General features: G+C 38.9%; 1 protein-coding gene across 2 annotated transcripts in view; it reads left to right on the forward strand.

Moving 5' to 3' along the window:
• The window catches only part of NYAP2 (neuronal tyrosine-phosphorylated phosphoinositide-3-kinase adaptor 2), a 295,147-nt gene that overhangs the window by 208,435 nt on the left and 62,978 nt on the right, over positions 1–23,734 (forward strand). For both annotated transcript variants that reach the window (XM_015111043.3, NM_001194144.3), the window contains 1 exon segment: positions 12,486–12,695. In XM_015111043.3, the coding sequence (XP_014966529.1) occupies positions 12,486–12,695 (210 nt within the window).

A 23,734-nucleotide genomic window follows, 5' to 3' on the forward strand; every position in this document is an offset into this window, starting at 1 on the left:
AACAGGCAGGGGAAAACATTAAAAACACATCGTTAATGTTTTTAATAGCTCACTTTCTTCATTTATTATATAGACCATTGTGATTTGATTGGGGGAAGGTAGTAGGAAGGAAAATTAAATTAAACTACATATAGTTTAGTTTAATTGAAGACTATAAGAAGAAGAACGTAGACACTCTCTGTCTATGTCTACTCCATGTAAAGTGAAGGTGTATTTTAAAACAGGACTAATATTGTCGAAGCCTCATGAACTGTTTTGGTTTTTTCTAAAATTTGGATATCATAGAAGTATACAATTTTAGACTTAGGAAAATTCTTACAGTTTGTTTCAAATCTATGATTTTATCTAAGAAAACCAAGGCTTAGTAAGAGTTGTTTCCTCAGATTCCCAAAGATTTTATTGAACTGAGCTGAGAATGAACTACAGATCATCTCAACCCCAAGCCAGGATGTTTTATAGTTTTTGTGTTTTTGGGAAAATATTTTAATTCTTTCTTATTTATTCCTAAGTATATCTGATTTATATCTAAATTATGTATGTTAATAATGGTTAATATTTTATTTATGAATATTTTAAAATTATCTATTTTTTAAACTATTTCTTACAGATTTGGGGGTTTTGCTACTATTTTGAATGAAAAACTATTTGAAAAAAATTTGGTTGGCACTAGCCTCATTCAAATTAATATAAATAAAATATATGTAAGCTGTTCAAATGAATGATCATTCTAGAGATTCAACTACTTTTACACTTGGCACATATTTACTAAAGCCAGAGTATTTAAAATATCTATTCAATACTCAGTAAAGAGTATGAGTTTTATAGAGGCATTTTATTACAACTAGAGCTAACAAAAGCCTCACATACTGGATTTTTGAACTGTATTTGTCAACCTAATTTCTCCGTCTCTTAGTTTTTCTGTCAGTATACCAATAAAAATGTTCTCTTCATTAGAAACACAAGGATCTAATATTTAGGCGGCGTTTTACAGAAGAGAAAATGAGAAATAATATCTGTTAAAATCTGTACGAGGAGTTGGGCAGAAGCTGAGTGCTACATGAATTTATAATTAGAATTAAGAGTTACATCTAGAGAATAGTCCAACTGCTATTGCAAACAATTCCAAAACCTCAGCAGTGTACTGGAATATGACTTATTTCTGGGTTATGTCACAGGCTGTGATTTTTGTCACAGGCAAGGTGGCAACCAATTAGTGAATTCAGTGAAAGATGGGCTGCTCTTCCAGGTTATCGGGAAGTGTCCATCTAGTGGGTCTGATAACCTCTACAATGTCAAAAAGATTCCAGCCGGCAGAAGAAAGCAAAAGGATGAGGATTTTATAGGACATTTGATGCCCAGACCTGGAAGTAGCATATGTCATTTCCGCCTGCATTCTGATGGCTAGACCTCGGTTATACAGCTCTCCCTAGCTGCAAGAATGCTCATAAACATGGCTTAACTAGATGCCCAGAGAGAAGGACAAAGGGATTTGATCAGCATACGGCTAGTCTGTTGACTTCCGTAGTACACACATACATGAAAAGATAGAGTTCTCTGAGCAAACCGCCCCGCAATACTAGAATTTCTCGAAGAAAGTGTTACTGAAATACGCAAATATCTGATATCTACTATTAATGTGGGATGTTTTAGGCAGAAATAATTTGGTGGCAATAGCTCTACAATCCTCATGTATCCTGATTAAAAAAACGAATAATTCCATCATCTGGATGTTTGGTGGACAGCTCTTAAAGGCCAGGCATGGTCTTAAAAATTCTATTTATTATTCCACGCTATGAAAATTTGTTATTATTTGCAACTGTTTTATGGAGAACTGTTGTGTATAAGTCAGTGTGTGTGTTCCCCTGTGTTACAGTGAGAGGTGAACACTGCCTGGTATAGGTATTCCAGATACAAATCTAGAACTCTCACTTTCCCAGTCACCATGACCTGTATTCTAATTAAACGTCACAGTGTGTGTTAAAACTGTGGTTTCTGGAGCTGATTAGAGCCAGCCAGCCAGAGAAATTTACCTACAAGCCCAGGCAAGTGCTGGGGGCTTCTCGTTGCACTGCTATTTCTCCATCCTCTAAGTTGCTTTTTGTTTTGTTTTGTTTTGTTTTTGAGACGGAGTCTCGCTCTGTCGCCCAGGCTGGAGTGCAGTGGCACGATCTCGGCTCACTGCAAACTCCGCTTCCCGGGTTTACACCATTCTCCTGCCTCAGCCTCCCGAGTAGCTGGGACTACAGGCGCCCGCTGCTACGCCCCGCTAATTTTTGTATTTTTTTTTTTTTTTAGTAGAGACGGGGTTTCACCGCGTTACCCAGGATGGTCTCGATCTCCTGACCTCGTGATCCGCCCGCCTCGGCCTCCCAAAGTGCTGGGATTACAGACGTGAGCCACCGCGCCCGGCCCATCCTCTAAGTTTCTAAGGAAAAGAGGGCAAAGGCCCAGTGCCTCCACCATGAAAGAGCATGGCAGAGCAGGGGGAATGCTTTATATTTCATTATTCTTTCTCTCTTGTGTAAACTCTGTTGAATAATCTCTGATAAAGATAAAAACCTGTTACTTTATCAGGTCTTTGCTAATTGCTGTTTGTGCGATCTTGGACAAGTTGTGTGAAGGCTCTCTGCTGTTCTTACACCCATAAAGTGATTAGGATTTTTTGCATATTCCACTTGATTCAGTGTGCCCCATCTGTGTGTAAACCATCATTTTATCTTGTGTGCCTTCATAAACACAAACCTGGGCTTTCTTTCCAACTGTATTTAAAACCGTGGAATCTCCAAATGACTGAGCTGTTGTTCTTTCTCTATATATATTTGAAGAGAAGGCTTCCCTTGGATGTAAGAATTGACATAGCTGACCCCAAATAACAGAGTTTACACAAGAGAGAAAGAATAATGAAATATAAAAAAATGCCCCCGCTCCTCCATGCTCTTCTGTGGTAGAGGCCCAGGGCCTTTGCCCTCTTTTCCTTAGAGACTTGGAGAATGGAGTAATAGCACTTGCCTGGGCTTGTAGGTAAACCTCTCTGTCTGGCTGGCTCTAATCAGCTCCAGAAACCACAGTTTTAAAATACTCTGTGATATTCAATTAGAATATAGGTCAGGATGACTGGTAGAGTGAGAGTTCTAGATTTGTATAGGGAGTACCAACAACTAACAAATGGTGGTACTGGAAAGAAAGTCAACGTGAGCTTTGTGTAAGAGCTTTCTAGAAGTTAAAGATATTCAAAATTGAGCCAAGTTTTCCCATGGGGTCTTGGTCTTCCCTGGAGTTATCCTCTGAGAGGCAGGACAACCATCTCAGTAATTACAAACACACACCTTACCTTGAGTGAGCTGTTACAAGTGGTGATTTCCAAGGGCTGTTTCAGTTCTAAAATTTGATGACTGAATCTAATACCCATCTGATAATGCAACTTAGTTCAGTGCCTCCTTTAGTGCTTTAAGTGTGTTTTTTTCTGCTTAATTAATCTGCCTTGATCACTTCTTATTCTCATTGTTCAGCAGTTGGAGTAGCATGCAGTATCTTTGATCCTGTTGATTATGCCAATATGAAGCAACAACTTGGAAGCATTCTTTATGTCCACAGGAAGCTCAATTGCTCATCAGCAACAGACCTTTGGCCTCTTAAAGGCACAATCAGAGCCTATATTTTGAAACCAAGTGATCTCTATGTGAGATTGTGACATTTCAAAAATCTCATCAGTGGCTCATGCCTGTAGTCCCAGCACTTTGGGAGGCCAAGGCAGGTGGATCTCTTGAGGTCAGGAGTTCGAGACTAGCCTGGCCAACATGGTAAAACCCCATCTCTACTAAAAAAATGAAAAAATAAAAAAGTTGTTGTGGAGGTGGGCACCTATAATCCCAGCTACTAGGGAGGCTGAGGCAGGAGAATTGCTTGAACCTGAGAGATGGAGGTTGCAGTAAACCAAGATCGCACCATTGTACTCCAGCCTGGGTGATAAGAGTGAAACTCCATCAAAAAATTAATGATGATAATAATAATAATAAAAACAGCAGTCATGGACCACACGTATAAAAACTTTTTATGTAAATCATCTGAGTCATCTACATGTTCATAGAGGCAATTAAATGAATGACAGTTGAATCCCTTTAAATATTGCAAAAAAAAAAAAAAAGGAGAATAGAATCCTAAATTTTTCCAAGTAAATGATGTGACTGTTCATATTTCCAAATAAAACTCATTTTTCCAGGCAAATTGCTTGTTTTTTATGGCCTATTAATAACAAGTGGTAATTGTGGAAACATTTATGGCTTAAGAAAAGACAATTTTGACAACAGCAACTAACTCATGTTCTCCAGTTATTAAGGGCTATTGGTTTATGCTTGCTATGCATGGCTCATGTGCAGGGAGACATTGGAGAGGTGGGTATGAGCCAGGGATGGGATTAGAGCCAGAAGCAAACAGTAATAAGCTATTATCCTGGATGAAGCAGGCATGCAGTTATTCATCCCATCCCTTCAATTCTCACTAATGACTCTATTAGATACTGAGTACCAATGTGAAAGATATAGTCTTTAGTCTAAAGCTTGTGATACAGTGGGGGGCAACAAGATATATAAATCAACAACTAGGAGTGATAAGTGATGCCAGTGACATGTCACATCAGAGCACAAGACATGTGCCATGGAAGGCATAGGGTGGCCCAGCAATGACACAAAGTTTGAATGTAATACCGTGTTTCATTAGGTTGCAGAAACGTAGTTTGGTTCTGTACCTCATAGGTACCCCCAGCAGCTACCATATACACAGCTACTGTACCAAGGGCTTATGACTGCTGGAATTAAAACTAAGGCATCCACATGTCACCTTGATCCAAAGAAACTGCAGCCTTGGCTCCCCACAAATCTTTTATTATTTTTGTCACATTGTCCCTGGTCCCCATGCCACCTAGTAGTCCACCTGTCCAGGTACAGACCAACAGATCAGGGCTTACAATAAATAGGACAGGTGCAACATTACACTTTGTGTCATTGTAATTGCCAAGGTGAAAGTACTACAATATGGCAGGCTCCGAAGTCACTTTCTTTAGGGCAGCCCAAGCCTGATATTAACCCTTTACTCACAGCTTTAACTCAAACTAGGAAAAGGAATTAGGAGACGCCTTCCTTGAATGATAACACTCAAGTTAAGTATTCCCAGACAAGAAGACCTGGCTAATTAGCTCATCATTTTGCTTTGGAGGAGAGGTGTGTCAGGCTGAAGAAAGCAAATATCAAGAAAACAACTCATCATCTCAATTAAAATAGGTAATGGGAAAGAAATGTTGAGAGCTGCCAGAAACTAGTTTACAAAAAGGCCTGATGTCTTAACGCAAAGCATTGGATCTTGGTTCTAAGGGCCTTGGGGAATCAGGAAGTAATTTCACTGGAAAATAAACGGAAATGGATCGTGACAGGAGACAGGCAGGTAGGGGCTTTTGCCTTAATACAAAGAAGAAAAGTGGAGACAAGAATAGAGTCATGATGGTGGTTAGGGAAAAGTGTGGAAAAGTATTATATGCTTCTGTTTCCTGTCCAAATCCCAAGACTGCTAAGTTGTGGGTACTCTCCATGCTAGGGATGACATAGTATAGACGATTGCCAAGTATCTCTCTAGCGAATCTGTAAGAAGGGTAATCTACGTCGCTAAGAAAAACAGTAGGAGAAAAAATAATTATTAACATTGCTATGTAAGGAACTTTAAATGCATTATCTCGTTTAATCTTCACAGGAACACAGTAACAGCAATTATTATCTTTGTTTACAGATATGGAGATTGGGGTTCAGGAACCTTGACTAAGGTTAAGTAGCAAATACATGGCATGGGCAAAATGCAAAGTGGAAGTTTGTCTAGCTCTGAAGACCGTGACTTTTTAGCTAGAAGAGAAGCAAGTTTGGAGAGAGAACAGTGCTGCCAATTTTAACAAGTTGTGCCCCCACCCAGGCAGTCATGTGCAAAGGCTCATTAATGCTATATTGTTTTGTTCCTAGAGCCTAAAAGAGATCTTTAGGTGGTGAGGATATAAGAATGTTCAGTACTCATTTGTTACTGAGTGAATCAATGTTGATGAGGAGCGAATGAGAGATTCTGGTAAAACCCACTAATGTATGGGGTCAGACCTAATGGTAAAATCCATTAGACCCAGGAAACCAAGTCTTTCTAGGTGGCCCAGGATCCAGGGCACATATGGAGAGGGAGAGAGACAGGGAAGAAGCCAGAGAGACAGAATTAGACCCACAGACAGCATAGAGAGGCAGGAAATGGGAAACTTCAGGGTTAGCTGCATGAGGTGTGATGGATTAGAATCCTGGAGGGAATGTTTGCTCAAAGACAAATTGCTCCTGGTCTTACCTTTCTTCTGTATCCTTCTTCAGTTTAAACACTGTAACAAATTTAAGACAATGATATACAAAACATGCAGTCTGAAATACAAGTATAATAATACATCCATTTTTGTAATAAATTTAATTCAAATTCAGATTTCAATGTGAGAATTAGATTTTAGAGCAATAGTCAACATTCACTCATTCATTCACTACATAGAGGATAGGTGCGTTCTATGTGGTTGGCACTGTGAGCTACATGCTGGGGCTGTAACTGTGAACATTCAAAATAACTCAGATTCCACATAAAGCTTTACCACAGTATGTAAGATTGATTTTGTTCCAGAGAGTTTATGTTACTAAAATCAATTTTGTTTTCAACAGACTTTAAAAAGACATTGAGATATATGGATATGGATAAATATGTCCTTTTCCTCTGAATAGGTTTCCTTGAGTTTTCAATATATCTTATTTACAATATATCTTATTTACATATTACATATTACAAGAGTCTAATTGTCTACTTTCAATTTGTCTCTTTTCAACAGCTATTTTGAAGATTTTCATATTTATTTGAATTTGAAAACACCTTAGGAAGCAGTTTCTCGAATACACACACACACCTGCACACACACGCACATACACACGAAAAACAGATTTATTCCCAAATAAAATTCTCAATAATACATTTATGATTTTCTTACAGATTTTTTAGCTCTGCTTTCTATTTAGGAGGCAGACATTAAGGTATACAGACACAGGTCTGAGTAGTACCATTTCTTTAATCCTTTTGTTCAAGTTTCTCTAAATATACCTGCCAAAATTTACTGAAGACTAACCTCTGGGACTTGAAAACAAAGAAGAAGAGAAAACACACACACACGAAATTCCTTTCCAAAGCTGTAGGCTTTTATTTAATTGAGGCTGGAGACCTAAGTGACACTCCCTGGTTTGTTTAAAATCTGGAAGAGCAGGTGGGCTGAAGCAGATGGGTCGTTAGGCTTTGAGGCTGTGACGTTTGGAAGCTAGAGTTACACTTTCTTTGAAGCTGTGAATAAACAGCTTGGGAATAGTTTATAATGTTATTTTCTGCTACTGGTTTTGTTCCATTTGTCTCGGGACACTGAAAAATAAGTGTTGGTTAAATTATCTTACTTTAATTATTAGGCAGGGATGTATTGCCTTTAAAATATTTTGACTTCTCAAAAAGGCAAAAACTATATTATTCCACTTACAAGAGTTACCTAATATAGTGAAATTCTTAGAGACAGAAAGTAGAGGAGTGGTTGCCGGGGGCCAAAGGGAGGAGGAAATGAGGAGTTATAAGTAGGTATAGACCTTCAGTTTTGCCAGACAAAAAGAGCCCTGCAGATTGATTATACAACAAAATGAATGCACTTTACACTAGTGAACTATGCACTTAAAAATAGCTAAGATGGGAAATTTTATGTTATGTGTATTTATATTTTTATAAGAAATTATGGTTAAAATAGCACTTTTTATGTTATGGTATATTTTAATACAGTTTTTAAATTTATTTTAATTATACTTTATGGCATACATGTGCAGAACATGCAGATTTGTTATATAGGTAGATACATGCCATGGTGGTTTGCTGTGACTGACTTATTTTATTTAGGATAATGTCTTTCCAGTAGCAATAAACCCTTATGCTAGCATGTTCCAGATGTTCCTTTTTTTGTAAGGCTGAATAATACCCCACTGTATGCCTGTACCGCGTTGTGTTGACCCAGTCATCGATGGACGCTTTGGTTGCTTCTGTCTTGTGAATAATGCTACCATAAACTTGGATGTACGAATACCTATTTGAGCTCCTGATTTCAATTATTAGTATTATTGTTATCCGAGACATGGTCTCAGTCTGTTTCCCAGCCTCGATTGCAGTGGCACAATCTCGGTTCACTGCAGCCTTGACATCCCAAGGCACAAGCAATCCTCCTACTTCACCTTCCCAAGTAGCTGGGACTACAAACTTGCACCACCATGCCCAGCTAATTTTACCTTCTCTGTAGAGACAGTGTCTCACTATGTTGCCCAGACTGATTTGGAACTCCTGAGATCAAATGATCCTCCTGTTTTGGCCTTCCAAAGTGCTGGGATCACAGGTGTGAGACATTGAACCTGGCCCCTGCTTTCAATTATTTTTCCATGCTTTATTTTTTTCTGCAGAGTACTGATTACCATCCAAATGCCCTCCTCCTGCCCCCAACTAGAGATGCAAATTATTTCTATTTGGTAGAAAGATGAGTCTAAAGGTTGTAATGGTATTTCCTTAAGGACATTAACCAATTTTATTTCCCCTTCCTTCCTTCCTTCCTTCCTTCCTTCCTTCCTTCCTTCCTTCCTTCCTTCCTTCCTTCCTTCCTTCCTTCTTTCTTTTTGACAAAGTCTTGCTCTGTTGCCCAGGCTGGAGTGCAGTGGCTCAATCTTGGATCACTGCAACCTCCACCTCCGGGGTTCAAGTGATTCTTATACCCCAGCCTCCCAAGTAGCTGGGATTACAGACACCCGCCACTACACCCAACTAATTTTTGTGTTTTTAGTAGAGATGGGGTTTCCCCATGTTGGCCAGGCCAGACTGGTCTGGATCTTCTGACCTGAGGTGATCCACCTGCCTTTGCCTCCCAAAGCGCTGGGATTACAGGTTTCAGCCACCATGCCCAGCCACAACCAGTTTTATTTCTAACCTAGCAATTTTATTCTAACATTCTTTTAAAAATGTCTATAAATACTTAGGTCCTCCAAATGCTCTTTGGACCAGCTTTACTATCTTACTTGTTTCATCATTAATGATTAATAAATCTCTGAAACATGTTTATTCCAAAAAAATTTAGACTTCTTATACTTGATTTCATTATAACTAAAACAAGTTTATATACAGGCCCATTTAAAAACCTGAAATCTTTCTGAAACTGTTATGGAACTACCCTTCTGATTTAAGTTAATCTCCTATAATGTTTTTCATGACATGTATTTACACAACTGAATAGCATCTTAGAGCTGAAAGAGACTATAGCAATGTAGAAATAAATGAGGATCAAACAAAAGAGACAGGCAAAGGCTATTTATTCAGAGCTGGCATTTGGCAAAGACTCAGAGGCAGGCAGAGGAGTAGGAGGGCTTTATGGGGGAAAAATGTTCAAATAAATTTGGCCTAAAACTGCCTCCATATGTAATGAATTGCAACCTAACTTAGTATGTAAATAAACTACAACCTATCATAAGAGTATATTATTGTAACAAGTAGCTGAGTCTTGGCCAATCATAGCAGCCAAGTTTTCAGCCAATCACAGACTGCAAACTGTCAAAACATGTCCAAATAAGGTGAAGGATGGCTTGTAATGAATCAGGATATTTCTATATGTTATTTCTTTTTTCTTTTTATAAACACTGCCTGACTAGGTTGCTGGGCAGAGATCTCTGAGCCTTTACTTGTTCAGGGTGCTGCCCAATTAACAAATCCTTTCTTTTTCTCAAATAAACTCTGCTAAATTAAGTTTGTCTAAAGTTTTTCGTTTATCAGCAACAATGAAAAGTCTTCAAGTATACCTTGATTGGGGACTGTTAACTTGGGGAAGTGGCAGGTGAGCACACTAGAAATGGAGCATTCTCTGTGATTGGTTAAAGGTATATATTTACTTTTCCTCAGTTGTTCCTAAGTTGGAAACTGGGCCAAAAATTGGGAAGCTAAGTTTTTACTCTTGTCTTGACTATTTGAGGTCAATTTTTACATGCGTGGTTGTTTAGCTTTTAGGATTATTTCCTAGAGACGGGTCTACTCCCTACAAGTGTGACTGGTACCTCATAGGTTGACTTCCGAAGCTAGTTACTGTGGATAATAGGCTAGAGTTCTGTTTCTAAATGTTATCTGGCAATTTTCCATTTGTATAAGACCCTTAGTGATTATCTAATATAGAAAAATTAAATAAACTCATAAAGGCCAAATGACTATGTTTAACTGAATACTACTTTTTATGTGTCTGGCACTTTTTAGTTTTCAAAATACTTTAAACTGTAGAATATTATAAGATTTTTAAAATAAAATCAAGGAAGTTAGGTAGAGCTGGTATTTTCTTTGTTTTGTAGGTAAGAAAAATGAGGCTCCCCAAAAAGTGACATGGGTCACAGCCAGAGTTGCAAAGCTGAGGCCTGTGAGATTCCTGACTCGGACTGCTCAATGTATGACAGCCTGTTCTATCTGTGTCCCACAGATTCAGATAATGGTGAACCAAAGTGTGACATTTGTGTTATCACACTGCTCAAAGTCGATAAGGATTTTAACCCAAGTGTAAAAAATAATCAGATTTTTTAAATCATTTCTGTGATTTTCTAAAAATTTCCTTATTTGAATTAAACTGTTAACCTGGTGAATTTTACAACTTGTGGTTATTAGATAATCAAATTTTTGAAAATACTATTAGCTCCATTAACACACTTATTATAACTTGATTTTCCAGTTCCATCAGGAATGTTACATTTCCTACACAGATCAGAAAGATGTGTGAAGAGCTGAGAAATCTGCAATATAAATAAATTAAAAATTCATTGAGCAATATGATAGATGGTGGAGTAAACCACTTTTTAAAAAATGCAAAACAAACAAAACCTCAATACCTACCTTAAAATAACTCAAGGCCTTTTGGGAGGAGCAGATGTATACAACTATAAAGCAAGGTCAGTGCAGAGATGACCATGACCCTGCAAGAGTTGTGAATGGGTGGGAGGGCTTCAGAGGATACTTAAATTGAGTAACCAGGAGTAAGTAGAGTTAGTTAAGCAAAGAAAGACAAGACATAAGGGAATTCAAAGGAGGGGTGGTAATAGCTGTGGAAAACAGCGTTATGTTTACTGGGGTTGGAGTGGGGAGGAAGAACCTACAACCAATGTAATACAGGGAGGTTAACGGGGAACGACAAAGCTAGAGGGGAAGGAAAGAGCAAGAAGCTGGAGATTCTTGCCGATTATAGTAAAGAGCTTAGACATTCTATGGGCAACAGGAGGCTTCTGAAAGGATTTTATTCAGGGTTACATTATGATCAGATTTTCATTTCCAATAGATCATTTTGGCAGTATAAGGAACTTACGCTTTGAGGAGTCAAGGATAGAGTCAGAGACAAGTTGCAGTAAATCAAGTGAGAGGATTAGAGCTGAACCAAAGCAGTTGAGGTAGGCATGAAACAAAGTGGAAGAGAAGTGAGAGCAAGACATCCAGAAATAAAATCTGCAGACTCTTCTAATAGATTTGGGGATTAGCACTTAAAGCAAGGGAGAGACATGCTTCTAGCTTGGATAGTTGGTTGGACAGAAAGAACAAATAGTTTAATAAGAAATTATCAGTTCAGTATCTGAAATGTTCATATGGGGACTCCAGATGGATTCACGTAGCAGGCAGTTGGATAAATGAATCTAAAGATAAAAAGAATGGTCCAGGCATCTGATAAAATATTTAGAAATCACTAACAATTAGGTGATTGCTAGCTGAATCCTAGAGGACAAAAATCACAGAAAGAATATATGTAGCATAAGCAGCACAGTGGCTAAGCTGGCACCTAGGAAATGACCAATGTGCCAGTGATGCATGGAGGATGAGATGACATGAATGACGAAGGAAAGGTGTTAGATATAGAACACAACGCAGGAGGAAGGACCATCCACAAAGTCAAGAGCATTGAAGATATAAATTAGTGAGTAATCAAATAATTGTCAAATGGCTGAAAAAAAAAGGCTTATACATTTGCCAAATAAAAGGCACTGGGTGATGTTATCAGGAGCAGATTGGATAGAATGGTTTGGCTGAATTTTTCTAAAGATTAGAAAGTAAAGAGAGTGAGTGTGAAGTGCTCTTAAATAAGTATACTCAAAGATGAGCGCAAGGGAAGAGTTACTAAAGATTCGTCGAGGAACTCTTTTTCCAAAAAGAAAATTGTATTTCTCAGAGATACTACCCTACACAACTCAGAAAAAAGGCCCCTGGAGTCTACGTTTCTGTTACATTTAGATGTTGTAGTCTCCAAGTCTTAGTTTCCAACAACATATTGAGACGATTTTAGAAAATCACACTAATTTTTTTGAAAGTAATTTAGGAAGAACTTTCCTTTTGTTTAACAGAATATAATTCTGGTTACTACACAGAATCAACAGAGGAACTGAAAGTCCGAAGCCACAGCACGGAGCCATTACCAAAGTTGGACAACAAGGAAAGAGGCCACCATGGGGCGTCTTCCTCCAGAGAGCCTGTCAAAGCTCAGGAATGGGACGGAACACCAGGGCCACCTGTGGTCACCAGTAGACTGGGAAGATGCTCTGTGAGCCCCACCTTGTTGGCAGGAAACCACAGTTCAGGTAAGGCGGATTATGATCTCCCAGATGGTAATTCCTCCTGTCTCTAGAAACTATTTTCATACAGTATCACTTACAGAATTATCACCACAGATATCTCTGTCTCCACAGAGAGGCAACACAAGTAGCCATTCACATGGGTTACGTAAAGGAACATAACAATATATTGTACCACTCGAAGGTACAACTATTTACAGAGGTGAAGGATACCTGAATGGTGCTTCTTGGAGCTATGCAAGACAGCAGCCTTGAAAACTTAAAAAGTTTTGTACTAATTTTCTTCAAAAATATCTAGAGGCCTCATCTAAAGCAGTTTTAACTTGTGAAGTTTGAGTAATTTAGAATTTATGCTTCCTTTGCTTCAAAAGTACTTTAGGCAACTGATAAAAAATGAACAAAAGTAACACTGAGAACAGAAATGTAACAAAGATAATCTGAAAGCAGTAAAAAAAGTAGCTACTAGGAGGCATCTGAAATGGTGAGCTGAAGATGATAACTGAGCATCGGGAATGGCACTAAGTTCCCAAATCTAAGTGAAAGGAAATGTAAAAGTTTTCATCTAATGTACCTTTAAATGTCACAAGTTAAAATCAAAATCTGCAATGCAATTTTACATGGTTAATAGGTAGATATTATTAAACATCAACTTTTTAAAAAACAGAATATGTTTACTTTGAATTTATTGAACTATGTGTTGGACTCACAGAGAGCTGTCAATTGAAATAAACAACAAATAATCAAGGAACCTCCTGTAGTTTCATGTTTCTATTTCTTAAGAGTGTTAGAGCTCCAAAGAAAAGACCAATCCTTTAATATTCTTTTCAGTTCTGATACTCATCTTAGAAAGCAATTTACATGAATTTAGTTTGTGGTCTCTCAGACAGTCGTGTGCAAGTTAAAATTGGAATAGATTGAATGGTCTCTGCGGTTGCTGAGGGATATTCCTGGAACAATACCCAGGCAGGAGCAAAGTACTGGCTTCCCCAGACTTAACATGTAACTTGAAGCTTTGGTGGTAGAGCCATAGCACATGTATGGATAAACAACTCTAAAGCATGAGTTAAAATTTGGCCAAAGGAATACTGTATGAATTTAACAGAAATTTCAAAGTAGATTTTTGATAGTAAAGTATAAATTGCTATAGGTGTATGAAAAGAAGATATTTGTGCACTTTGTCACAAAAGAAACATAGAGAACAGATAGTTTTTGGTTTTTTTTTCTTTTGAGATGGAGTTTTGCTGTTGTTGGCCAGGCTGGAGTGCAATGGTGCGATCTCGGCTCACTGCAACCTCTGCCTCCTGGGTTCAAGTGATTCTCCTGCCTCAGCCTCCCTAATAGCTGGGATTACAGGTGCCCACCACCATACCCAGCTAATTTTTTGTATTTTTAGTAGAGACGGGGTTTCACTATGTTGGCCAGGCTGGTCTCGAACTCCTGACCTCAGGTGCTACACTCACCTCAGCCTCCCAAAGTGCTGGGATTACAGGCTTGAGCCACTGTGCCCGGCTCACAAATAGTGTTTTTATGGGAAAAAAAAGTCACTTCTCCAAAAAACTTTGACATCACTATTTAATTGAGTCTTATGATTAGTTTGGGACTTATTTGTAGTTTTAAAGAATTATCAAAATTTGTACCAGTTCTATAGAAAATATGTGAACAATATACACTTCTATTGTGGCTAGATATATATTTTATAAAAATCAGAAGCATTCTCTGGGTTTCTATTATGTTATAGCCACTGTTCTACGATCTGAGAGTACAATGACAAAAAATACATCCTTACATTTAAGTGCTCAAAGTCTAGAGCAAGACAGACAAATAAATAACTGCAGTATACTGTGTGTTTCAGTCAGGATTCTCTAGAGAGACAGAACCAATAGGATATATAGATAAAAATATATAAAGAGATTTATTATGAGGGATTAGTTCACATAATTATGGAGGCAGAAAAGTCTCATTATCTGCTTTCTGCAGGCTGTAGGCCCAGGAAAGAAAATGGCAGAGTTCTAGTCCAAGCTCAAAGGCCTGAGAACTAGGGGAGTCAATGGTATAAGTCCCAATCTGAGTCAAAAATCCCAAAAGCCAGAATGCAGATGTCCAAGTGCAAGAGAAGACAGATGTCCCAGCTCAAGAAGAGAGAGTAAATTCACCCTTTATTATCTGTTCCATTCTATTAAACTCCTCCACAAATTGGATAATGCCCACCCATCTAGGTAAGGGTGATTTTCTTTACTTAGCGTAGAGATTCAGATACTAATCTCTTCCAGAAATACCCTCACATATACACCCATAAATAATGTTTTACCAGCTATCTGGGCATTCCTTAACCCCGTCAAGTTGACACATAAAATCACATATGTTATATAAAAATATGAATACTATGGGAAACAGAAGATGTCTTAATCCATTTTGTGTTTCTGGGTACACGAGGCTGGGTAATTTATAAAGAGAATAAATATTATGAGGCTGGGTAATTTATTAAGAAATGAGGTGTATTTGGCTCATGGTTCTGCAGGCTGGGAAGTTCAAGAAGCATGGAGCTGGCTTCTGCTCACCATGAGGTTGGGGCTTCTGTACTGGGTCGAAATGTGATAGAAGTTCAAAGGGGAAGTAGATAGGTATGAAGAGGCAAAACTCAACGGGCATCTGGCTTTATAAGAACCCACGCTCTCAGGAGCCAGTCTAGTCTCACCAAAGTGAGAACCCACTCACTACCTCAAGAACAGCAGCAAGCCATTCATGAGGATTTACCCCCATGACCCAGACCCCTCCCACTTGGCCCCACCTCCCAACACTGCTGCAATGGGGATGAGATTTCAACATGAGTTTTGGTGGGAACAAGCTATTTCCAAATCACAGCTGAAGAGAAATCAGTTAGTTCTTCCTGGAATAATGTGATTTTAGCAGCAATAATTGGGGGTTTTGGTGGATAAAATAATATTTGCCTGAAGAAGTAATATGTGAGCTAGAACTTGAAACAAAGAGTTGCTCACCAGGAAGATGAAGAAAAAAGCCGGCCTTCTGGATGAAAACCTAAAGGTCTGTGGGATGGAACAAAGTATGTTTGGTATAAAGGATGAGGGAAGATTGAAGAAACTGAAAAGGTAGGTGGTGACAAGATAGCAAAAGTCCTGAAGGGCCTTGTTATTAATTAGAAAGCCTTTCAGCTATGAAGTATAAATTACCAGTGGCTTAAGCAATAATAGCCTTTGTTTGCACCCATAGCATCAAGCCTCGAGGTAGGCAGTTCCAGGTGTTTTGCAGCTGTTCAGGGATGTCAAGGACCCAGGAACTTTTTATCCTTCAAGTCTTCTGTTCTGCTACCCTTGGTGATAGTTTTTATGATGACAAAGCTGATGGACTACACAGTTCTGGGCATCATACCTCAGAAGACTCTCCATTTCATCTAATTGTTCAGAATTGGGAAACATCTTCTCTGGTCCAACCTCTGAGTGAAAGAGAATGGGATTTCCATGGGCCTGTAGAGAACCCTTTTTCCCCTAAATCAAGAGCCCTTTGCCTTCCATCTGGAAATGAAATCAAAAGCCTATTAGCAGGGATAAAGGGGGAATGATGTTGCATAAGCAGTAGACGGTGTCTGCCATGTTGTAATTAGGTTTTTAAGTTTATGTGGTGGATATTTTGTAGTTATTTACTATTTTTTAAAGATAGGAATAATGTAATTCAGTTTACATCATGGAACACCCAATGATGACTCTGTTACTTTAAACCTGGGTGATTGGGAAGTCATTTACTGAGATAGAGACAGTCAATGTGAGATGTGGAGCAAGGTTTATGAGGGAAAATCAGGACTTACATTTTGACCATGTTAAGTTAGAAATGCTCTGGAACATCAAATTGAGAAGCCAGTAGATTGTTCAGATTATAGATCTGTAGCTAAAGAGATTGAGTGGCTTCGAGACTGAGACAGATTGTTCAGATTATAGATCTGTAGCTAAAGAGATTGAGTGGCTTCAAGACTGAGACTAGACTCCTTTGGCATGTTAGAACAGTAAGACTGGATGAGGCTAAACTAGGAGAGCAGGAAATTCAGATGACACCCTGGGGAAATCCAGACATTTCAAAACATGGGCAAAAGAAGAACCTGTGAAAGAATTAGTTCATAATTAAACTTTTTTGAACACTTAGTTACGTATAAATTGATAAACATGTACCGTACAGTGTCTTTACACTTCGATATGAATATTCTAATAAATTCAGAATGTAAACAGAATTTATACCATACTTTCACTGTCTTCCACATCAAAACCCCAAAGCATCTCTTTTGGTTTACAGCACCTAAAATCTGCCCTTCTGAGTTTTTTAGCGCTGTTTGTAAATCTGGAAATTGTCTACTGACCAGAAGAAATGACATACATATTTTGAGTCCCTCAGATTCTTTATCTTAGAAGGAGGTAGACAAAGATGGAAGAAGAAATAAATTCTGTCAAGTTTTAAATAATGAGATGGTTGTATTCATATTAGAAGAAATGCAAAACAGAGCAGCAAGTGTAGAGTTACATATATAATATCAGTGCATGCCAGCTGCTTATGTGAAAGTGAAACTCAAATTAATGTTACCATTACTTGAACGTCTAGTCTACCCTTCTACTACTTTTCAGGAAAGAAAAGGAGAAAGGGAAAAATGTTGTGTTGTTAGCTTTTATTTTTCTGAAGAGAAAGAACCTAAATGGTACCAGTTCTGAACTAGAAAATGCCATAGTTTGACTGGCAAAATGTAGAGAGTATCTGAAGTTCACACTCACCTTTGGTGTTTTTTTGTTGTTGGGTTTCTGTGTGTGTGTGTGTGTGTGTGTGCGTGTGTGTGTGTGTGCGCGCGCGCGCACGCGCGCGCGCGCACTCGTGATGGAGTCTTACTCTGTCACCCAGGCTGGAGTGCAATTGCGTGATCTCAGCTCACTGAAACCTCTGCCCCCCAGGTTCAAGCGATTCTCCTCCTTCAGCCTCCTGAGTAGCTAGGATTACAGGCGCCTACTACCATGCCTGGCTAATTTGGGTATTTTTAGTAGAGACGGGTTTTCACCATGTTGATCAGGCTAGTTTCGAACTCCTGACCTCAGGTGATCCACCTGTCTAAGCAGCCTCCCGAAGTGCTGGGATTGCCCGGCCACCTTTGGTGTTTTAAACAAACCATGCGCTACTTGAATATTCATCAGTGAGATGGTCTTTGTCCAAAATAAGCAAGTAGCTACATCAAGAGGGAGTTTTAGACTTTCTGTTTTGGAACAGAAGACAATGAGTCAGTATTAACTCTTTTTCCTTCTTTTCTTTACACTTCCTCATCATCATTGCCTCCTCGTCCCTGGATACTCAACTTCATACCTCACACTAGAGAGGAAAGAAGATTCAACGTATAAACTCCTCTTTTCTCTGTCAACTTTCTGCTTCTGCATCTATCTCTCTCTGTCTCACCTCCACACTGATATACATACAAACTTCTACCAGTCACAGACTATTGCTTTACCAAAAGTAGTTTAGCCACTTGAAATGGTTGTTCTTAACAGCTCTTTTGAGGAATGAAGGAATTGCTGAAGTAAAGCAAATGTGTCAGGAGATCTCAATTCTAATTAACATTACCACTGGTTGCTGGGGTACTTTATTAAAGTCACTGTTGTTTAGTAAATCAGAGATTCCCCAGAGGGTGATTCTTGAAGGCAGTGAAGAACTGGGACCCAAATGCTCATGAACATAATAGGAAAGCGTGAGGAAATTATAAGAGTAAATATGGTATTGACAAAAACTCAGATTTCAACCGCTGAACCCATTAACAAATAGTTTCCATACAGCTAGTATCTGACTGTGTTATGGTTTCTGGGGGTACACACATTTACCCCCCATAGGCTACGTAAAATACAATCTCTGACACTCAAAGATTTTACTATGCTTCTTTATGACACAGAACTATTGAACAAAAATTAATTAGGTTATAATTAAATGTATTATTTTTATTATCTACTGCTTACTATACATTAAAAATCATTCAGAGAACGATTAATTAGTGTAGGCTTGAAAAATGATGGAGAGATTAATGGAAGACATGGAGTCTTAAGCCAGGATTATTCCAGATCTTCTTATAAATCATTATGATTATCAATTGAGTGGAAAGAGAATTTTCCACATGGGATGAAAAAGGTGAAGAGACACATCTGCCCTGGCTTGGCCCCGCCAGGCCACCCTGACAGAAGTGTTTTTGGAAGTAAACTCAGCCCTTGACTTATGAACAAAGTGGTGTCATACCCACACGTGCACATAGACATATATAGGCCCACAGGGTTTAGAGTGTAACATTTAAATCTAAACCAGAATGAAAACCCTATAAAGGGAAGGATCAACTATACTGTAAAATCCTTGGCTTCTGCGTGTTCAACTTTCTGTGCTTCTGCTGTTCTGAAAAGGTCCAAGATGCTGATTGAGATGCCTTCAGGACAGACAGGTATCATTAGCAAGTGAAGCGGGAAAGATGGCTTCCTTCATGTACTTTCCTTATACATGAAGCACATAGAAATGTACTTCACTCCCACAAAGGAAAATGTTTTTCCCACTTTTCTTGAAACTTGAAGCCTTTTTATTCTAAGTTCTATATGCCCACATTTGTTAGGAGCATTGCTAAGGAGAAATATTTCTCCATTACAAGGAGAATCTATGCAAGCTGATGCACCTCAGGACTCAATGATGGAAATGCACGTGACCTGGAAAGCACAGGGATACCCCAAGTGGACAAAAGCTACTCAGGGCCAGCTGATGCTGCCATGAGAAATGCTCACCCAAGGTTCCCAGATTTTATTGCTATTATGTGAAATCTCCCAATTTTTAAATGCAGTTCAATTTTTAGAAAACATTGAGTAGAATAATTCACTTCTTTTAGCTGGGTAAGACCCGAAGACCCCACACTTGCATTTTCTGGTTTGTAAAATCAAGTGGTGACCATTAAGTTGAAGCACGGATTTGACCCTGTGGCACAGAGAAGCTGCTTTCTGCTGGAAGCAGCGGGTCCCAGTAGATAACTTGCCCTCTTGGCTTTTATTTTCCAGAAGCTGCTGCTCCTGGACAGGGAAATGCTAGCAATAGGAACACTGATGAGAGAGAGATATGCAGTCTTTGATGGTGAGGGAAGGAAGGGGGAATTCCTTAGCACTAAAAGAGGAACAGAGGTTTAGAATTCCATGAAGGGTGAGGACCAGCAGCCTTCATAGCACCTTGCAAAATGGCATGACCTCTAACTGGTAGAGAAGTTGGGTGGGGTAGAGTTTGCATAGGCTGGGCTTTATGCACCATGGTTCTAACCTTGGTGGAATTGTGTACTTCAAGGAGCTCTTTGTGCTTGCACAGTAGACCCCCCTGTGACAACCAGTATGAGCTAAAGAGTAGGAGGACCATATTATGTACTATGCTCTGTAGAACAGTTCTGGGACTTCATGACCCATTGTAAGGAAGCATTTTCTGTCATCATTTATGATTCAGTCCTTCATATCCAAGAGAAGTCTTGTACACACAAGTTCAGAAAAGTGAAAAACAGCTGCAGATTTGATTTCATTTAAAGGAAACAAAAAAAAAATGCCATTTCTTGCACACCATGCTTGTAAATTCTATACTAATTATAAATGCATGCATAAGGTATAATGTAGTGGTTGAGCACCAAATGGTTAGGCAACCTGCAAATCTGGATTTAAATCCTGATTCTATTTTGTTGAAGACAGTGAGAGCTCTGGCTCCAACATGACACTTTACACACCCAGACCATGGTTCATAAGACATTTGCAGTCATAATTCATCTGCTGGTCACTATCTTAAAGATTGAAGAGATCACAAAGACCTTAAGGGGCTATTCAAAGGCTCAAAAGTGGAGACCCTGGAAGATGTGGCAAAATGGGGGCCATTTACAATAAACAACAGAGCTGGGATTCAGGAACGGAACTGCAGTTGAACTCAAGAGCACAGTCTTTGAATACTGAATTTCTTTCAGTTGATTTATAAGAAAGATGATTTTCTCTTGAAATTTCTAAAACATATTTCCTGTACTTTACTTGATAACACTGAAATGACTGGCTCACTTTGCTGATAAACTTCCTGACAGCAATAACTCAAAGCCATTTATGCTTCAGCCTTCATATCCAAGAAGACTCCCATGCACACAAGTTTAGAGAGGTGATAAACAGGCAAGCCATGCAGAACTGGGCAGCAGGACTGTGAGCTGAAGAACAGTACTCATGATGGTCCTTCCTGGTAGACCATAATAAATCGGCGTAGTTTTCTTTTTTTAGTGTGTAAGTAAATCATGCTTGGCAACAATATTAATGAATTAATATTTTGGTGTTAATTATTTGATGAAATAACAAAACACTGCTGTGACTCACTTTCTCTATCTTTACAGAAGAGATCAAGTAAATTTCACTGTGTAGGTTATGATGAGGATTAAATTAAAAAATGCTTGGAAATGCTTGGTACAAAGCCGGTTTATAATAGCTAGTAGACAAATGTTTATTCTGTTCCCATTCAATTTTACTGGAAAAATACCTGTCTTTTTCTAGGACCAAGACTAGATGTTTTCTTTTGAAAATCAGCACATTGCAAATGATAAGATATTTCTTTAGCAAAACATAAGTGGTTATGAGGCTGCTGTTAGTGCAACAATGTATGCTTCATTGACTTGTGCATTTTTCGACAAAGATTTCTGGCCAGTGTGATGACCCTTTTTGGATTTCCTTGAGTCTGCATGTATAGATGGAATTTGGAGGAAGAATGAGGTGCAGGCCTTAAGACTCAGTTGCTGCATTGTACACAGTTATCAAAGAAGTAATCCTAATCTCTCACAATGCTTCTGTTCTGCTTAGAAGCAATGAATAGGATTTAAAACCAGGTTGTCAAGGATGTGGGAATCACAAGAAATATTGATCTCTACAAATGTATACATCTTCTCTAATAAATATCCAACCTGAGATTCATTCATCTGTTCCTTTAGTCATTTATTCCCTTTGTGTTTATTTTCTAACTAAAATTTCTTCAACATCTACTTTGTGTTGTGCAGGGGATGGGGAGGACAGGGGTATATATAATATACCCTAGACTCATATTCTAGCAGGTAAATCAGAAAATAAAACAACTGATTATTCCAAAGAGTGTTATAAGTAAGCCAAGCACAACTGGCCAAAGGGAAGGCCATTCAAACAAGTTTCCTAGAGAATGTGATAGTAAATTAGATACTAGCATGATGAGTAGGAGCCAGGCAAATAAGAGAGGATAGAGTGTTTCCTGCAGCTCACTCAAGAGTGTGGATAAAAACTTTGCTTTTAGAACCTGGTTAATATTCAACTTTTTAATATATCTGCATAATTTCTAAGCTGTGCCTTCTTTTCTTTCTTTCATTTCTTCAAGTGGCCCAGCTCCTTCAGGACGCCAAGGTTGATCCTAATGGTCCTAATTATTCCCCTCTCCCTGTATTCATGCCCTTGGTAATGTGCTTTCATAGCTCTTTATCAAGAAGTAAAGTCAATTTCGCATCCCTTGAATCTGGACTGGCCTTGAGTCTTGCATTGACCAACAGAGTGACATGGAAGTGACCGTGTGTCAGTTCTGAGCGTTGGCCTCATGAGGTGTGAATGCTTTCATTGTTCTTTTCCAACCCTGCCACCACCATGTGAACAAGCCTGGGCTCGCCTGTTAGAAGATGAAATACAATAGAGGAGAACCCCCCAAAATGTGAGAAAACACAGCATGGAATAGCAGAACCATCTACTTGACCCACATTTGACTGGAGATGGCATGAGTGAGCCTGGCTGAGACCAGAAAAACCACCCAACAGACCCATAGACTCATGAGCAAAACTCAATAAGTGTCATTTTAAGACACTGAGTTTGGGTGTGGCGTGACACAGATACCATGATCTGTTTGTATTTTGCTATTTGTCTTCCAAGTGAAAATGCTTTATTGCTTTATTATTATTAGGTAATAGTACAGTAGTATAATGACAGGTAAGTAGAGTATGCTCATTGACCAAAAGTTAAAGTAAAAAATGAACCTCTACTTAACCGCCTTTTCCTTTACCGTCTCACTTTAGGAAGTATTTATTGTGTTAAACCATCATGTTTTCATAGTTTAGGGACTGAGTTTTTATTATGCAACAGGAACAGCAAACCGATCTGATGCAGTTTGGGTATTCATTGTAATTTAGGCTTCGCTGTAGGCTATTCTCTAACTTCCTGCTTGGCTCCGCTTCAGCCCTGGGCAGCTGTGAACTTCCAAAGCTACGACCCTCAAGGCTGCCTTTCTGTGCAGTCAGATCATGCACCAGAATACAATTCTCCACATCTGTTCTCCTTTCCAGTTCTAATTGGGTGCTTGGTGACTTCCCGGGGGAACATTAACCAGGTTCTGCTGCCTGGTTCTGTTCACTGCTTTCTCACTCTGCAGTTTCATTCTCCCTTTCTAAATTTGAGGAGCAAATGTGTAACAGAATTCTCATTTGGAGGGACCTGGGAGGGTACTGTAAGCTGTATCCCCAAGAGTCCCACTTTTATTTCTCTGTGAAAAACTGTGACTTCTGCTGGCTAGAATGCGTGTTTATCAGAGAAAGTTTTATTTGGATTTCTCCTGATACTGGTAGTATGGCTTTGAGAAACAACGAGAAAAGGAGAACTGCGAGGGAGTTAACCATTTAAAATGGTCAAAGCCTGTCTTTCTAGAGTTTGAATGTAAACAAACAGGGTACAAAATGCAAAAGGCTAATTACAAAACAATAGAAGATAATGACTGTCACATTCCAAGGCAAAAAGCTTGAGTGCACAAACAGAGCTTGCAAAGGAGATGATCAAAATGAATACTGTTGTCCTTAACTGAACTCTCATTTCTAGCCTAGTAAAGTAGTTAGAGGCTGAGAGAGACAGAGACTAAATATTAGAGAGAATTTCAGATAGACTCTGTGTGTGGTGGTGTGTGTGTGAGAGAGAGAGAGAGAGACAGAGACAGAGAGAGAGACACAGAGAGAGAGAGAGAGAGAGACAGAGAGAGAGAGAGAGAGAGAGAGA

Source organism: Macaca mulatta, chromosome 12 (genome assembly GCF_049350105.2).
Source record: "Macaca mulatta isolate MMU2019108-1 chromosome 12, T2T-MMU8v2.0, whole genome shotgun sequence".
NCBI classification, from domain to species: Eukaryota; Metazoa; Chordata; class Mammalia; order Primates; family Cercopithecidae; genus Macaca; species Macaca mulatta.